This window comes from Thermobia domestica, chromosome 11 (assembly GCF_964235325.1).
Source record: "Thermobia domestica chromosome 11, izTheDome1.hap1.1, whole genome shotgun sequence".
NCBI classification, from domain to species: Eukaryota; Metazoa; Arthropoda; class Insecta; order Zygentoma; family Lepismatidae; genus Thermobia; species Thermobia domestica.
In genome coordinates, this window is record NC_137464.1 from 212,118,637 (window position 1) to 212,132,283 (window position 13,647).

The 13,647-nt window shown below is 34.4% G+C and overlaps 1 protein-coding gene across 2 annotated transcripts in view; it reads left to right on the top strand.

Annotated features, from left to right (window-relative positions):
* LOC145664705 (uncharacterized) overlaps nt 1-13,647 on the top strand; it is a 121,780-nt gene that overhangs the window by 104,102 nt on the left and 4,031 nt on the right. The window contains exons 4-5 of one of the 2 annotated variants that reach the window (XM_081731570.1): nt 6,016-6,194; nt 10,905-11,063. In XM_081731570.1, the coding sequence (XP_081587696.1) occupies nt 6,016-6,194; nt 10,905-11,063 (338 nt within the window). The remainder of the gene's footprint in view (nt 1-6,015; nt 6,195-10,904; nt 11,064-13,647) is intronic. The other variant, XM_081731571.1, reaches the window with a different exon arrangement.

Genomic DNA, 13,647 nt, shown 5'->3' on the forward strand with positions numbered 1-13,647 from the left:
TGACTTAAATATATTTCGTATTTTTTTCTTTTTTTTAAAAAAAAATAAGGGATAGTTTCGTAATGCTATGTTGAATTCCTCTTGTTAAAAATTCAGAAACCTTCAGGACTAGGTAACCCGTGATGGTGGTTATATATTCTAGGTCCTTGAAACCACACGCTTAGATGAACAATCTATTACACATATGGTCTATGAACAGAAAATTCGATACTTTCCCGATTCTAAACAAGCTGAAGGAACAGTCAGTGCATTATAGTGACTTTACCGATTTTGCAGATCCGAAGCACCTGACATTTGCTTTACGCATTAATAAATCATTTTAAATAATCAAATAATAATTTCACGAATGGATATCCATATATAAGGCAAAATTGAAGTCCATTTCAACTGGATAATAAGCAATTTAAAATTGCGTTGGGGTGGTGTCGTGCTTATGTTTAAAAGTCTCTTAAGTAATAAGACAACGTTGCAAGAAATTGTCATTCACTAAGGATTGAATATTGAGAAAGAAATCAGAGGTCACATTCTGGATGATAATGTGTTTTGGTTAAGAATTCGAACCATTCTCGAAATTCTTCGTCATATTGCAACAGGCATCACTAAACTCGAAGGAGACACTTTCGGATGTACCCAAAATATTTCATGATATTCAAGAAAAGCTATTGTTACTTCTTGTAACTTCCCTTTTGTCAAGACAAAGGGTGAAATAAGTAAAAGGGACAATAGAAGAAAGAAAGGGGTTTGCTTGCAAACCTGTCCATCTTGCAGCGAATCTTTTATCCCCATTTTCAGGGCAATCACCTTAGTGATGATGACATTGTACTGGCATTTGACTTCATAAGTAAACAGTCTAAACATCTTGGGTCTTGAAGGCACAATTCTGGCTAATCTTGCTGAATAACGAACACACTCGGGAATCTGGACAAGGGATGCCATCTGGTCTTCAGCTTGGAGGTCCGAACCAGCAACATGGTGGCAGGGATTATGTACAAACTAACCCATCTCGTCTGCTAAGTGTACATTGCAGCTCTGTCTCTTGCGAACGTGTTTGGTCAACCTTTAGGAACATCGACACTAAGGTGCAAAATCGTCTACGCACTGAAAACGTGGAGAAAATAGTAGCCATAACATGTAAATTGAAACATCTTGGAAAGTCTTCAAGCAGTGCAAGCCATACTCGTCCTTCTTCAGTGTCTAACATTATTACAAGGTATTACCGGTATGGAAGAAACAGACAAAGAAAGTGATAGTTGTATTTCACTTAGAACTAGATCTTTAAATTGTGAATTTTTCGTGTAAGAGCTATACCATGGGAAAAGAGAAGATTATGAACTCAATAATATTTTGTATTATAATTTCTTTATTTAAAGTTAGAACTGAACTTTAAGAAACTAATTGTGTACCTAATTACCTAATTTCTGAAGGTTCTTCTACTGGTGTCGACACTTATATTTGTTTTCGTGGATAAGTTTCTAGGATTGATTCTGTTCCGTACAAAGAAGTATCCCCGAAAGAGATGGACAAAGAGTAGCACCTTTGCACCATGAGCAGAAACAGCAAAATAAACGTAAGATGATGTTACTTTTTGCTCGCCTCATCAAACAATTTTCGTAATTGTTAATTACAGTATTTACAGGTGCTCTGCAAATTCACTATATTATTATGCATGGGCTTCAGAAGCACTTTACAGAATAAATTGTTAGTATGGGACTTGGAAAGATATATTAATTTTATTTTTATCATAAATATACTAGGGTGCCGAGATTAATGCCTCCTATTCTTTTGTGTTGACTTTGCATGTCCGTGCCAGATGTCGTTGGTATAGTGCTAGTGCTTGAACCTTCCTCTTTTATTTGCAGCTGGTCCTGTTGTTCTGGGGTAGTTGGCGCCAGCATAGGAGTGTTCCAAAATGGAGCCTGATATGGACGTGCGTATAAAACAACGATATGTGATTGAATTTCTCACTGCTGAAGAAATTTCGCCGATTGAAATCCATCGACGCTTGGTAAAGGTTTATGAAGACGATACAATAGACGTGAGCAATGTGAGGAGATGGGTACAGCATTTTCAAGGTGGTGGAAAGGGTGCTCATGACAAGCCACTTCTCGGTCGACCCTGCACAGCAGTCATCCCTCGCAATGCGTTTTGAACAACTCATCAGTGCTGATCGCCAAATAATGAGCAGAGAATTGTGTAGAAAGCTGAATGTGGTGAACATTTTCAAGACGCGGAAGCTGTTGTCAAAGCTGTAAGGAAGTGGTTAGCCTCACCTAGCTCCGATTTTTACAAGCGCAGCATGCAAGCTCTGGTTCATCGTTGGCAAAAATGCATAACGAATGGTGGGAACTATGTGGAAAAATGACAGTCTGTAGCTGAAATATTGCTCTGTTTAGCTGTGCTGTTGTTATTTATGTATTTCTATTAGTTTCCATGAAGAAATAGGAGGCATTATTTTCGGAACGACCCCCGTATTACAAAATAAAGACACATCATAGAGATTATCCACCTCAAATGTTAGTAGTATATTGCGTTTCAAAGGCTACAGTGTCGAAACTTATATTGTGCTGTTTGTTTGTTCAGTAAATATATTATTGCCTTGCCGGTGTGTTATTTGTTTGAACTCACATACATGCTACAATAAATTATGTGTATCATGTAACAGTTTTTTCCTTCTGTTTTTGTATTTTGTAATTCAGAATAAAAATATTGCCTACAATATATATGAAAGTTAAAACTTAACTGTAAAATTTCAAGTATGTACAGAACCACCCAAAACGAAGCTCCTGATGTGCAACCTTTAAGAGTATCATAAAAAATTATCTCGTGTTGTTTTAATTTTATTTTCTTTAAAAAAAAGTGTGGGATATTTTGAGGTAAAAATACTACATGCAATTTTTCTAGTTATTTGTCTATTTTTTTTAAATACTTACTTTTGTATATAAGAGGATTGATTAATCCTTTAGGGTTAATAATAAATATGTTAAGAATTATTGTTTGAAATATCTTTTCAAAATCAATGGTTTATTTTCGAGGTTTTATATTATTATCTGTTATCTGTATCAAACACTAATTAAAATAGTTTTTGTGTTATAGAGAAACGTAACAAAGTCTGCTTTATCAATTTAAAGCAGTTTTGAAAAAAAAAAAAGACCAAAATTTCCGAGGCAAAAAGCGAAGCTGAAAAAACCGAGTTTTTTTTAAAACATCCGTTTTTTTCCCCAGCCCTTGCATCACTAGTGAAGAGAGTCCGGAGTTAATGTTGTTTAGTGTGTATGGCAGTGTGTCGTTGATAAAATTGGTGTTGCGTTGTTTGGATTTTGGTGTTCGGATGATTCTGGAGACGTGTTCTGTGGCTGTGTGGTTTGTAATTTTGTTTTACTTTGAGAGTTTTGTGTGGACTGATGCGAAGATGAAAACTTTTTTTTTTTATTTTGGTTGAGGTGACTATGTTGTTATTCTTAAGCAGAAGATAAACAGAAGCAGGTCTGAAGGCTTTCTGGATTGTTTTGGGGAGAATGGTGTGTTTAGATGGTTCAACAGACATGGTAAGTTGACAGCTTCTTGGATCATGGTTTGGTTGTCTGCTCTTGTCACTTTTGTTGGGATCATTTGCTGAAGTGAGTTCGTCAGTGGGTCTTAGTCCTGATGGCCATTCGAGACAGGTAGCACATAATTGTTGTTGAGAGGGAATCGCAAATGTCTTCATGGTTGGTACCACGCCTGACGTATTTGTGTTTCTACTTGCACGTTGGAAGGAATGTCTATATTCGAAGTAGTTCGGGCAAAGTTTGAACCTGGCTGCGTTCTTGAAGGCCTCCATACATTTCTTCTTGGCGATTATTATTCCTTTCTGTTCGCCTGGTGCGAGAAGACCCTGATCAGAAGCACAGACCCTTTGTCGTTAATCATCCTTGTGACGTTAGTGAAACCTATTCGTTAGGTTTTGAGTTTTTCCCTATGAGGTCGATAGAAATTACAGAGGGACTCCTTTAAGCACTCACGTGTACGTGAGGGAGTTTCTGTGTTGGCAAGTTTTTCTTCTTCTGGGTTGATGGTGTATTAGGACCACTGCGTTGATTTGTGGGTGGACATGATAGCTGTTGTATTGTGGCAACGATTTCATCTTGGGAAGTTGGGGAAGGAGGGGTACTATTTTTGGGTTGGTTTGTAGGTCATTTTCTTCTGCCAATCTTTTTTCTTTGTTGATTCAGCCGACCGGAAACAATTCCTTTTTCTACGGAAGAGTGTGTTAGTATGTTGTAAATACTGAAGTTATTTCAGCACCAAAAAAAAAAAAAAAAAAAAAAAAAAAAAAACTCTTTTTGCAAAAATTACTCTTTTTCAGAGTCAAGATTGTTTGCCAATCTGAGCAGACTCTCCGTTGTCGGTAACGAAACCTAATTTAACATCACAACTTTTACTAATGTACCAGGGCAACTGCTTGTGTTCTCTCGGCGACTTGATTGTTTATTGGTTCTCTGCCGCTGAAATCTTCTCCGAGACCACGAGGCCGTAAAATTTGAAGATCGCTTGATACCACGCCGACAGACCCCCAAGTAGATCCCGCTGCTCCTCCTTTTAAGCTGGATCTATCTTTGGGTTCCTCGTTGAATCTTTGGAACTGGCGCTGCGTAAATGATGTCTTCCGTCTTCGGAATCATGTGAGAGCTGGTAGAGTGTATTCAGGTTTGTTTACTAGTCTCACATGGTTGGGACATTACAATATATATATATATATATATATATATATATATATATATATATATATATATATATATATATATATATATATATATATATATATATATATATATAATTATTATATATTACAATATACCTAAGTATATATTGAAGCAGAAATATGAAATAAATACAAATAAATAATATTTATGTATAAAGTAATATAAAGGAGAATAAATAAATACTACAAAATATAAAGTAATATAATAAAATATTAAAATTAGATTCCGAATACTAGATAATTGTTTAATGAATACATGCTTAGCGCTTGTCGTTTGTTTCATGAAAAGAAGTCACCATAATTTACAAACTATGCATGAGTCAGCTACATTCTATCCTTGAAACTAACTTAACCTAGAAGAACGGGACAATCTAAATTAAGCTATACTTAATTGTTGCGAAGCTATACTTACCTGGAACACTCCTTTCGTAGAATTAGTACTTGGTATACTTCTACTGTGGAAATCGTCTCGTCGAAGCATCTCTTGAAGATTTTCACAAGCCTCTAATGGAAATGAAAACAAATTATTGTAATTTGAACTATGTTCATGTATCCTTTAATGAAATAATTCATTTAAATTGTATTCTAATGATACTGTTCTCTATCAGCTGTTGGCCATTTTGCTATTTTTTGTAAACTTAAATATTTTGCTTGAAGTGTTATATTTATCCAAATTATAGTTAGCTCGTGGGCGAGATCTACTGCTTCATAGAAATTGAAAAGATTGCGTGTCCGTTGTATCGATTTTTTCCGTAGTTTCAACAGTGGGATGGAGATCCAAGACGTCTTAAGTTTTCGGATGTAACACCGTTTGAACATAAGGTGTCACTGAGGCGTATTTAGGATTTTGTTTCGGGAGGCTGTGCATAACACTTGGAAGAAGTGGGGGCAATTGCCCACCTGAGTTTGTGAATTAAATATATTTTAATTTATGCATAAAATGAAGTTTTAATGGCAAAAATTGCAGACTGTTGAATCTTATGTGATATGACACACACAAAAATTTAGCAGCGAATCAAACTTTTTATTCTATTTATAGAAGAGAAAGGAAGCATCCTCTTGACCTAGCTAATTTCCTAAATACGCCACTGCAGTATCACTAAATAATATATACGAGTAGTAACGACATAACATAAACTTTCTTCTGAAGTTTTGGAACGGGTTTCGTCGCAGGGACGGCCGATTTTGTTGAGCAATCGGATGTTGTATCAGCGAAGAAAATGGAGTGGTACAAGTAAGCATACAATGAAATGCAATGTTCTTTTATTTTCCAGGTTTATGATATACGAAATCAATGCTTCTGGAAAAGAACGAAGATTGGAATGTCAAGAAAAGATGATTGAATTTATTAAATACTTCTCGCTTATTGCTTCTCTGGATAATTGTCTAATGATTATTCCATTGCTCCTTTTATTCATTATATTATGGACTGGTGACCAAGCTTTTAGCAAAGGTAAAATAAATCTCATATAATATACTTTGTATTGATTTAGGGTAATTTGGGACAAATATTCTCTGGTCAAAAATTTTACATAGTTCATTTTGATACAAGAGCTCTAAGGAAGCAGAATGAGCGATCTTTTTTTTTTAATTTTCCTCAAACTGGAACTTTATAGCTAAATTGTTAGAGAATATATATTACTAGTATTATCTTGCTTGTGGGCCTTATAAGATTCTAATGTTAGTATGTTCGTTTCTCTATACAATAACCCTTGAACGAAAGCATTTTTTTCTGAATTCTGTTTTCTGCAATAGATAACTAGAGCAATTATCTCGGCCAATTTCGTTAATAGAGGCAATCCGTTAACATATTAATGGGTAACGGTGACTTTAACGGTGGCTATCCATATCTATGCATTGATAAACGTATGTTTCTCCTAATGGGTCATTCCATGTCAAATCACCTAATTTTAAAATATGACCGTGCTTGAATATCTCAGATTCTCTTCAAATTTTTTTCATACATTAATACCAATGAAATTATGCTAAATTAATTTTTTCCGATTTTTTGGATGAGAAATGGGCCGGGGAGAATTTTTTTGAAAAATGTGAATTTTGCTTCAATTTTACTTTCCAGCACTCAGCATCATGGAACTAAAATTACCATAACTTCTTTATTTTTGAAATTATTGGGCTCATCTAGGTGTCAAATAAAAGCTTTAGATCTTAAGTAACCTTACAAAAGGTTACACTGTCAAACATTAATGGGCATACAAAACAAATTTTAGGGTTTTTACGAATTGTGCCGTTGCTCAAAAGTTACAATTATGAAACTTTTGAAACTTTTTTAATAGAATCATCTTAGCACATACAGATATGGTTAAAAAATAAAAAGGGTGCTTTTAGTATTTTTGTAATTATTATTTTCTTGGTATTTTACATGTATGGAAATATACAGTTTTAAGTTTTGTTACAGATTGTGTCATTGCTCATAAGTTACAACTATGACACTCTTAAAGCTTCTTTTCATAGAATCATTTTATCACATATATAATATGGTTAACAAATAAAAAGGGTGCTTTTGGTATTTTTGCATTATTATTATTATTATTATTATTATTATTATTATTATTATTATTAGTAGTAGTAGTAGTAGTAGTAGTAGTAGTAGTAGTAGTAGTAGTAGTAGTATTAGTATTATTATGTGTGTTGTAAATGTAGAGAAATATACAGATTTACTGTTGTTAACAGATTATGCCTTTCCTCTGAAGTAGTGATGGTCAATTCCGGAATTTTTACTTTCCGGATCCGGGAAGTAAAATTAGAAAAATTCGGAATTCGGTAAAATTCGGAATTCGGAAAAATTCCGATTTCGGAAAAATCTGGAATTCGGAACAATTCCGGAAAGTGAAATTTCCGATCTCGGAAAATTTTGACCATATCTACTGTGAAGTGACAACTGTCACACTTTAAAACTTTTTCAAATAATCAGCTTATTAATAACTATTAAGTATGCTTAAAAATAGAACTGGTGTAATGTGTAGTTTTGGTATTACCATAATATTATATTTTTGTACTTTAGCTATGACTTTCAACTTTTTTCCCAATTGTACCATCACTTACAACTATCAAACTTTTGTAACTTTTTACAGGATTAGTTTGCATTTACTAGGTATGATTAAATAACGAAAAGGAATGTCTTTTTTGTAATAATGTTGCGGTTTTGTAAATGGAAAATATAGGGCTAGCAATGTAAGGGGTTGATTGATTATTACAAACCCTATCAACAGAAATAAGAAATAATAGACTAATGTACATAGATGAAAACAATAAACATACATACCAGTAATACTTCTTAGAATTACATAGATTTACATACAAAATGTTGTGTCCTATATTTCACAGCTCATTCTTTTCATTAATGATATGCCTTGTTTTAATGTTGCTGTCAGTTGCGTAAGTCCGGACTGATTGGCTTGTAAGAGATAGAACAGGAACTTCCCAGACGATATTTTCAAAAGGTATCCAACAAAAGTCTTCATTTTCTAGCCAAGAGCGATTCATGAATTATACTCTGACGTACAAAAATAATAGTTACAAAAATACTAAGAGCACTCTTTTTATACTTTAACCATATCATGTATGTGCTAAAATGATCCTATAAAAAAGGTTTCAAGAGTCACAATCTCAGGCAGGTACGACATAGGTGCAGTAGCGTAGAGTGCTATGAGACACTGAGACACTGTCTACCCTTTCAAATTTAAAGAACATAGTTTTAGAATTTCTTAAATAATAAGAATCAATATACATTTCATGTTGTAGAAAAATATAGAAATAATAGGATTCGTGATAGCTTGGTTAATAGCAATAGTGATAGAATCTAGTTTGTAAATAATTTTATTTTTCAAAACTGGGAAATTAAAGTTCTGTCTCCGTCAAACAGGCCACAGAGAGACATCAAGAAATCTGTCTCAACGCGGATGAACAAATCAGTGGAGCTCCTACTTGAAAGTGGCGCGCGCATGTGGCTGTGTGGGGTTCTCGCTCGCTGAAAGAACCTGGCAATGAGACATGTTTCAGCTGCAGTGATACCACACTCAGCGCAATTGTACTATTATAAATCCAACAAACTTTTTTATCTTCATTTTAGATATTTAATAATATTTCAAAGAAAATTTCAAGAAATAGAAGAAAAAAATAAATTAATAAGTACCTTAACAATTGCTGAAAGTTTTATGAATACCAGTAATTCATATACAGTAAATCTTCCATGATCTATCTTCGGCTTCTGTTTAATCGCAAAATCAGTGTGTGTCAACACTGCGAAAGGCAAAAGCGAGCGCAAGATGTTTTATAGTCTGCTGTTCTGTTGTTGTTTTTAAAATCGTTAGCTAACTTTATGTGAATTTGGATATGTGTTTTAATTATGTGCAAACTAAATGATTAGATATAGATTTATTACACCAGTTGTTATTAAATGGCCTGCTAAGCTGTCGTATGAAAATTAGTATCAAGTTTTAAAAATAACCAATTTCTGAGTTTACTTTTTGAATCAGAGATCACACTTTACAAAGGCTAAGCAAGTACGATTATACATAGGAAGTAAATTATTAATTCAATTTAACGTATCCAATGTATATACTGAGATTCTTCAGAATGAATTAATATCGGTATGTTTGTTTGATTTAATCGTTAAGGGTTTTGTTGATGAAAATTAAGTCTCCATATGTTATTACAGTAGTGCAACCTCGAAAAAATCAGTTTGTAGCGAAATTTGGTCAGGAGTTCCATATTCCTTTCCAACACCGAGGCTGTATGAGACATTCCCCTACAACTTAATGTTGGTTCCGAACTCGAGATAATAATAATATTTACCAGGCAAGCACCCATTTTTTTTGTTGGGAGGTCGGAGGGCATGGGCGGAGCTATGGGAGCACGGGGGCCATTGCTCCCAACTTTTTTACAAATAAATAAATAAATAAATAAAATGCCACCTATAGCCTAACTCCACATTTGTCTAGAAAGTGTTCCACAAGTCCGTGAGTGATCAAAAGGTCTGCCCCAGCAGACAATTCCTAACTGGAGGGGTCCAGGGTTTGGGGGGATGCAAGCCACTGCGTCTATGTAGTATTGAACGGATATTATTCTGCACTCGACAAGACAAGTAATTGTAAAGTACTTTCTTCTATATTTTCCTTGTTTTTATAAGAGAAATAGTACAGATGATATGTAAGATCAAATTTTCATACTACATCAATCATTTCTCTACTAAACAAGTATAGTTGTATTAAGAAAGTGAATAAAAGTATATTGACTTAAGAAGTTTTAGGGATGTCGGAACCCGGTTTTGACTCACCCAGCCCCCCCTTCCCCCGTGGATGTGCCTGTGCTGTCTACCCGTTGCGAAAGTAAACGCTACGCTACTGCATAGGTGGGAATTTCGAGTAACGCTAATCCCTTGGTGACTGTAACTACAGTACCAAAATGCAGAATGTTCCAGTGAGTAACGTTATTCAGAGCTTACCGTTTTAAAATTTACATTGACTAATAACGTTGTTAACTAGGTGCAGAAATGGATTAAAAAATAGTAACCTTAGCATATAACGAATTGTTAATATTGCACATTTCGTTGTTGTCCACCCTTGCATTCCACCAGCCAGGTATCTAACTCAAGTGAATCTGTGGCGGTGAGCTACAGAATGGTATTTCCAAGACATTGAGTTGGTCATTCTCCAATGGCGCGACGTGCTTCTCACGATGATCCTGCACCTATCCAAACCTTGTGGCAAATACCCCCTGTGGACGTGTCTTCCGTGGTTTTGTTTAACCGTAAAACGATGAGTCTTCATTCAATCGACTAGGAAGCTTCAGGCTAGGCGGAAGGGAATGCGGAAAAGCAAAAAGGAAACTAGTCGTGTTTATTAGTAATTTCAGTAATAACCCTTGAGAAACACATGCTTATTCAAGCCGTCTACGAATGTACATCATAAATAAAAGTTTTGTTTCTTGAAATTTAAGAGTTCATGATTCTGTTATAGATAAACGTAATTTAATAAAATAATAAAATTGAATTTAGCAAATTTAATCAAGAGTTCACACAATTATCTGATAGTCATTTCACAGTTACTTCACACATGTCTCACAACTTTATCTACTTGGTAACAAGAATCGTAATTTAATATATGTAAGTTATTATGATTTCGCAATGATTTCTTTGTTCCAGGTATGGATCTGAATTTTTTAATAGCAGGTATTGCACTAAGTTCCTTAGTTTTTTCTGCAAATTATGCCTTCAGACCTTACGATGTGTCTGGAACTTTACCTTTTCAGAAAACTGTTGCTATGTATACTACGAAATTTCTATGGATTTGGTCGAGTGCAGGTAATATATTGGTAAAATTTAACGTAATCTCACATATAACACCTCAGTTCATATATATATTCGCATATATTTTAGCTATTAGTCATATTTAAAATAGCTTGAAGAAACATACACCAATCTAGAATGCACGCAACTCTATATTTGACGGTAATAACGTTCTTTACTGCACAATTCAAAATTATACGTCTAACTATTATGACGACTGTCACAATTATATCTTATAAACATTTCCTTGACAACGACTATCATCACCATAGCAACGTACTAACAGAAATATATTCATCTCAAAAAGACAACTATAATTTGAAAATGATAACAAAGCTTTTCTCAACTTTTGATCCTTCTGCTTCAATTATAAATATATCATTTAATTGATAATCTACAAACGTTACTTACATTCTTTCTTTCTTCTTCTTGGGCGGCGGTGGCTCAGTGGTAGAGCGTTAGAGCATTCACCCTTGGTACATGGGGCTCTTGGTTCGATCCCAGCTCGCGCCAAGTGGACTTTGTAGTGGACAAACACCGTATCGGCGTTCTCCCGTCTCCTCCCACTTTCTTCATTCCACCATTTCATTAATTTCTCATCATCACCGTCTTCTTCAGCCTAGCCACCATAATCGTGGGACGTAAAAGTTAAAACATTTCATTTCTTCTCCTTCTATTTTGTGACTAGTGCTTATAATTATAGCACTACCTCCCTAACTACTATATCAGATATACAACGAAATATACAACATACAACCTTATCGTTGTATATGGCTCCTGAACCATAGGAATTCTCAAATTATTTATAATTTAAGAAAGAACCCTGGATCGTGAATTAGTTCACTTAACATATACTTAGGATAGTCACATTACTTTTCGAACTGCCCTTACATAATAAAATTACTAATTCATTAACTTTAAACTTTACATATCTAATTCAATATATCATTTTATTATACTTATTTCATAATAATTAATTATATTTTACTGAAGAGTTCAAGAAATATAGGACATATTCAAAATGTGACACTTTAGTTATTTTACTTAGGTCCATAATAGAATTCTTTTCTTAGTATTTATAATTGATATTAACATTTGAGCCATTACAAGTTAAAGTGCGATATAACGATGTTCTGTTTGGGCGCAGTTGTTATTAAATCAGAAACCAATTCATATGCCAAGCAATAGAATAAATATTGTAATAAATCGTAACGATAATCAAAGAGAAAGAAACGAACACTAATTGGTATCACCTTAAAATTATATATGGAACAATTATTTTATTAAAATGAATCAGAAAAATCAAACGTTATTTAAATTAAACACTTTTTGAGTAACCCAAGTTGTAATAATGTGTACCAGTTTACTTTTCATTATCATTTGCTTTTCGTATGATACAAAGGGCATTTTCACTAATTGAAACATGTATGAGTTTACAACACCGAGTTTTAGTTGCTGACATGAGCTTCAATTTGTTCAACGCCAGCAGGCGTTAGGTTAAAGTAGCCCTGTACGCTGTGTCAATTAGGTTACATTGCACTGCACAATCTTGTACAATATTGCATGTAGAATTCGATTCATTATTTGCTTGTCTTCTACTGTAAAAATTCCTGTCATCTATCCCACTTCGATAATTACCAAATCTATTACCATTAGCTGTATTAGACTGACTGTACCGACTATTTCTATACCTGTTGTTTCTAAAAGCAATGTTATTCAGGGTCGTAACTTGTGAGCGCGCAGGGAAGGTCTCCGCCGTTCGCAGGGGGGCCCATTTTAAGACCAAATTTTCTTACTCCATATAACAATACGAACATGAAATTATAAATGGAGCATCAAACAGAGCTTCGCTACATTACATAAACAAAAAGCACACAAAAGTTAATTAAAACAAAAATTAGAAGTGGGCCCATTTCAATAAAAAATGTCCACTATTAGGGGCCCTAGAAATAATATTTATTCGTATGGCTTTCAGATTTGTCAATATTGTCCCCTTAATTAATTTGTCATATATGGAAAGGGCCCAGGGGAGTAACTAACAGCCCTACAGACGTTGCCGTGCGGGAGGGTTTACAGGCTCCGGTGCCCATAAACAGTACGAGAAAGATGGAAAGAGGGGGCCCAAGAATTAGAAAAACAACTTTTTCTACGGGGTCCAAATACGCGTATTAATGCTTCCCCCCAGAAAAATCTAAGTTACGGCGCTGATCTTATTATTTACATTATTTCTAGCTGCATCACCATTGGGTCGAATAACAACTTTCAGTATTTGTACCTGGTTTTAAATTGATGTTACGTATAGGAAATGTATTATTAGGATTATTGCATATATTCTTACTTCCACTATATTGTACAGATATCTGGTTTTCAAACTTTTGAACAATTAAGAGTAGGTGATTAAAATTCATGCACTGTGAAGAAAGCAAGACTTGCTGTAATTTATAAAGCAGCAAAATCCTGATAGCCGCTATAATTCTGAAATCGGGTTGGAAAGGATTGAGTTGTTTCAATTCATTATAAGTATTGATAACGAAATCCATAATACTATGATCCACTCGATTGTCATAATTTTTGTTCCTAATTTGGGCGTCACGATTAG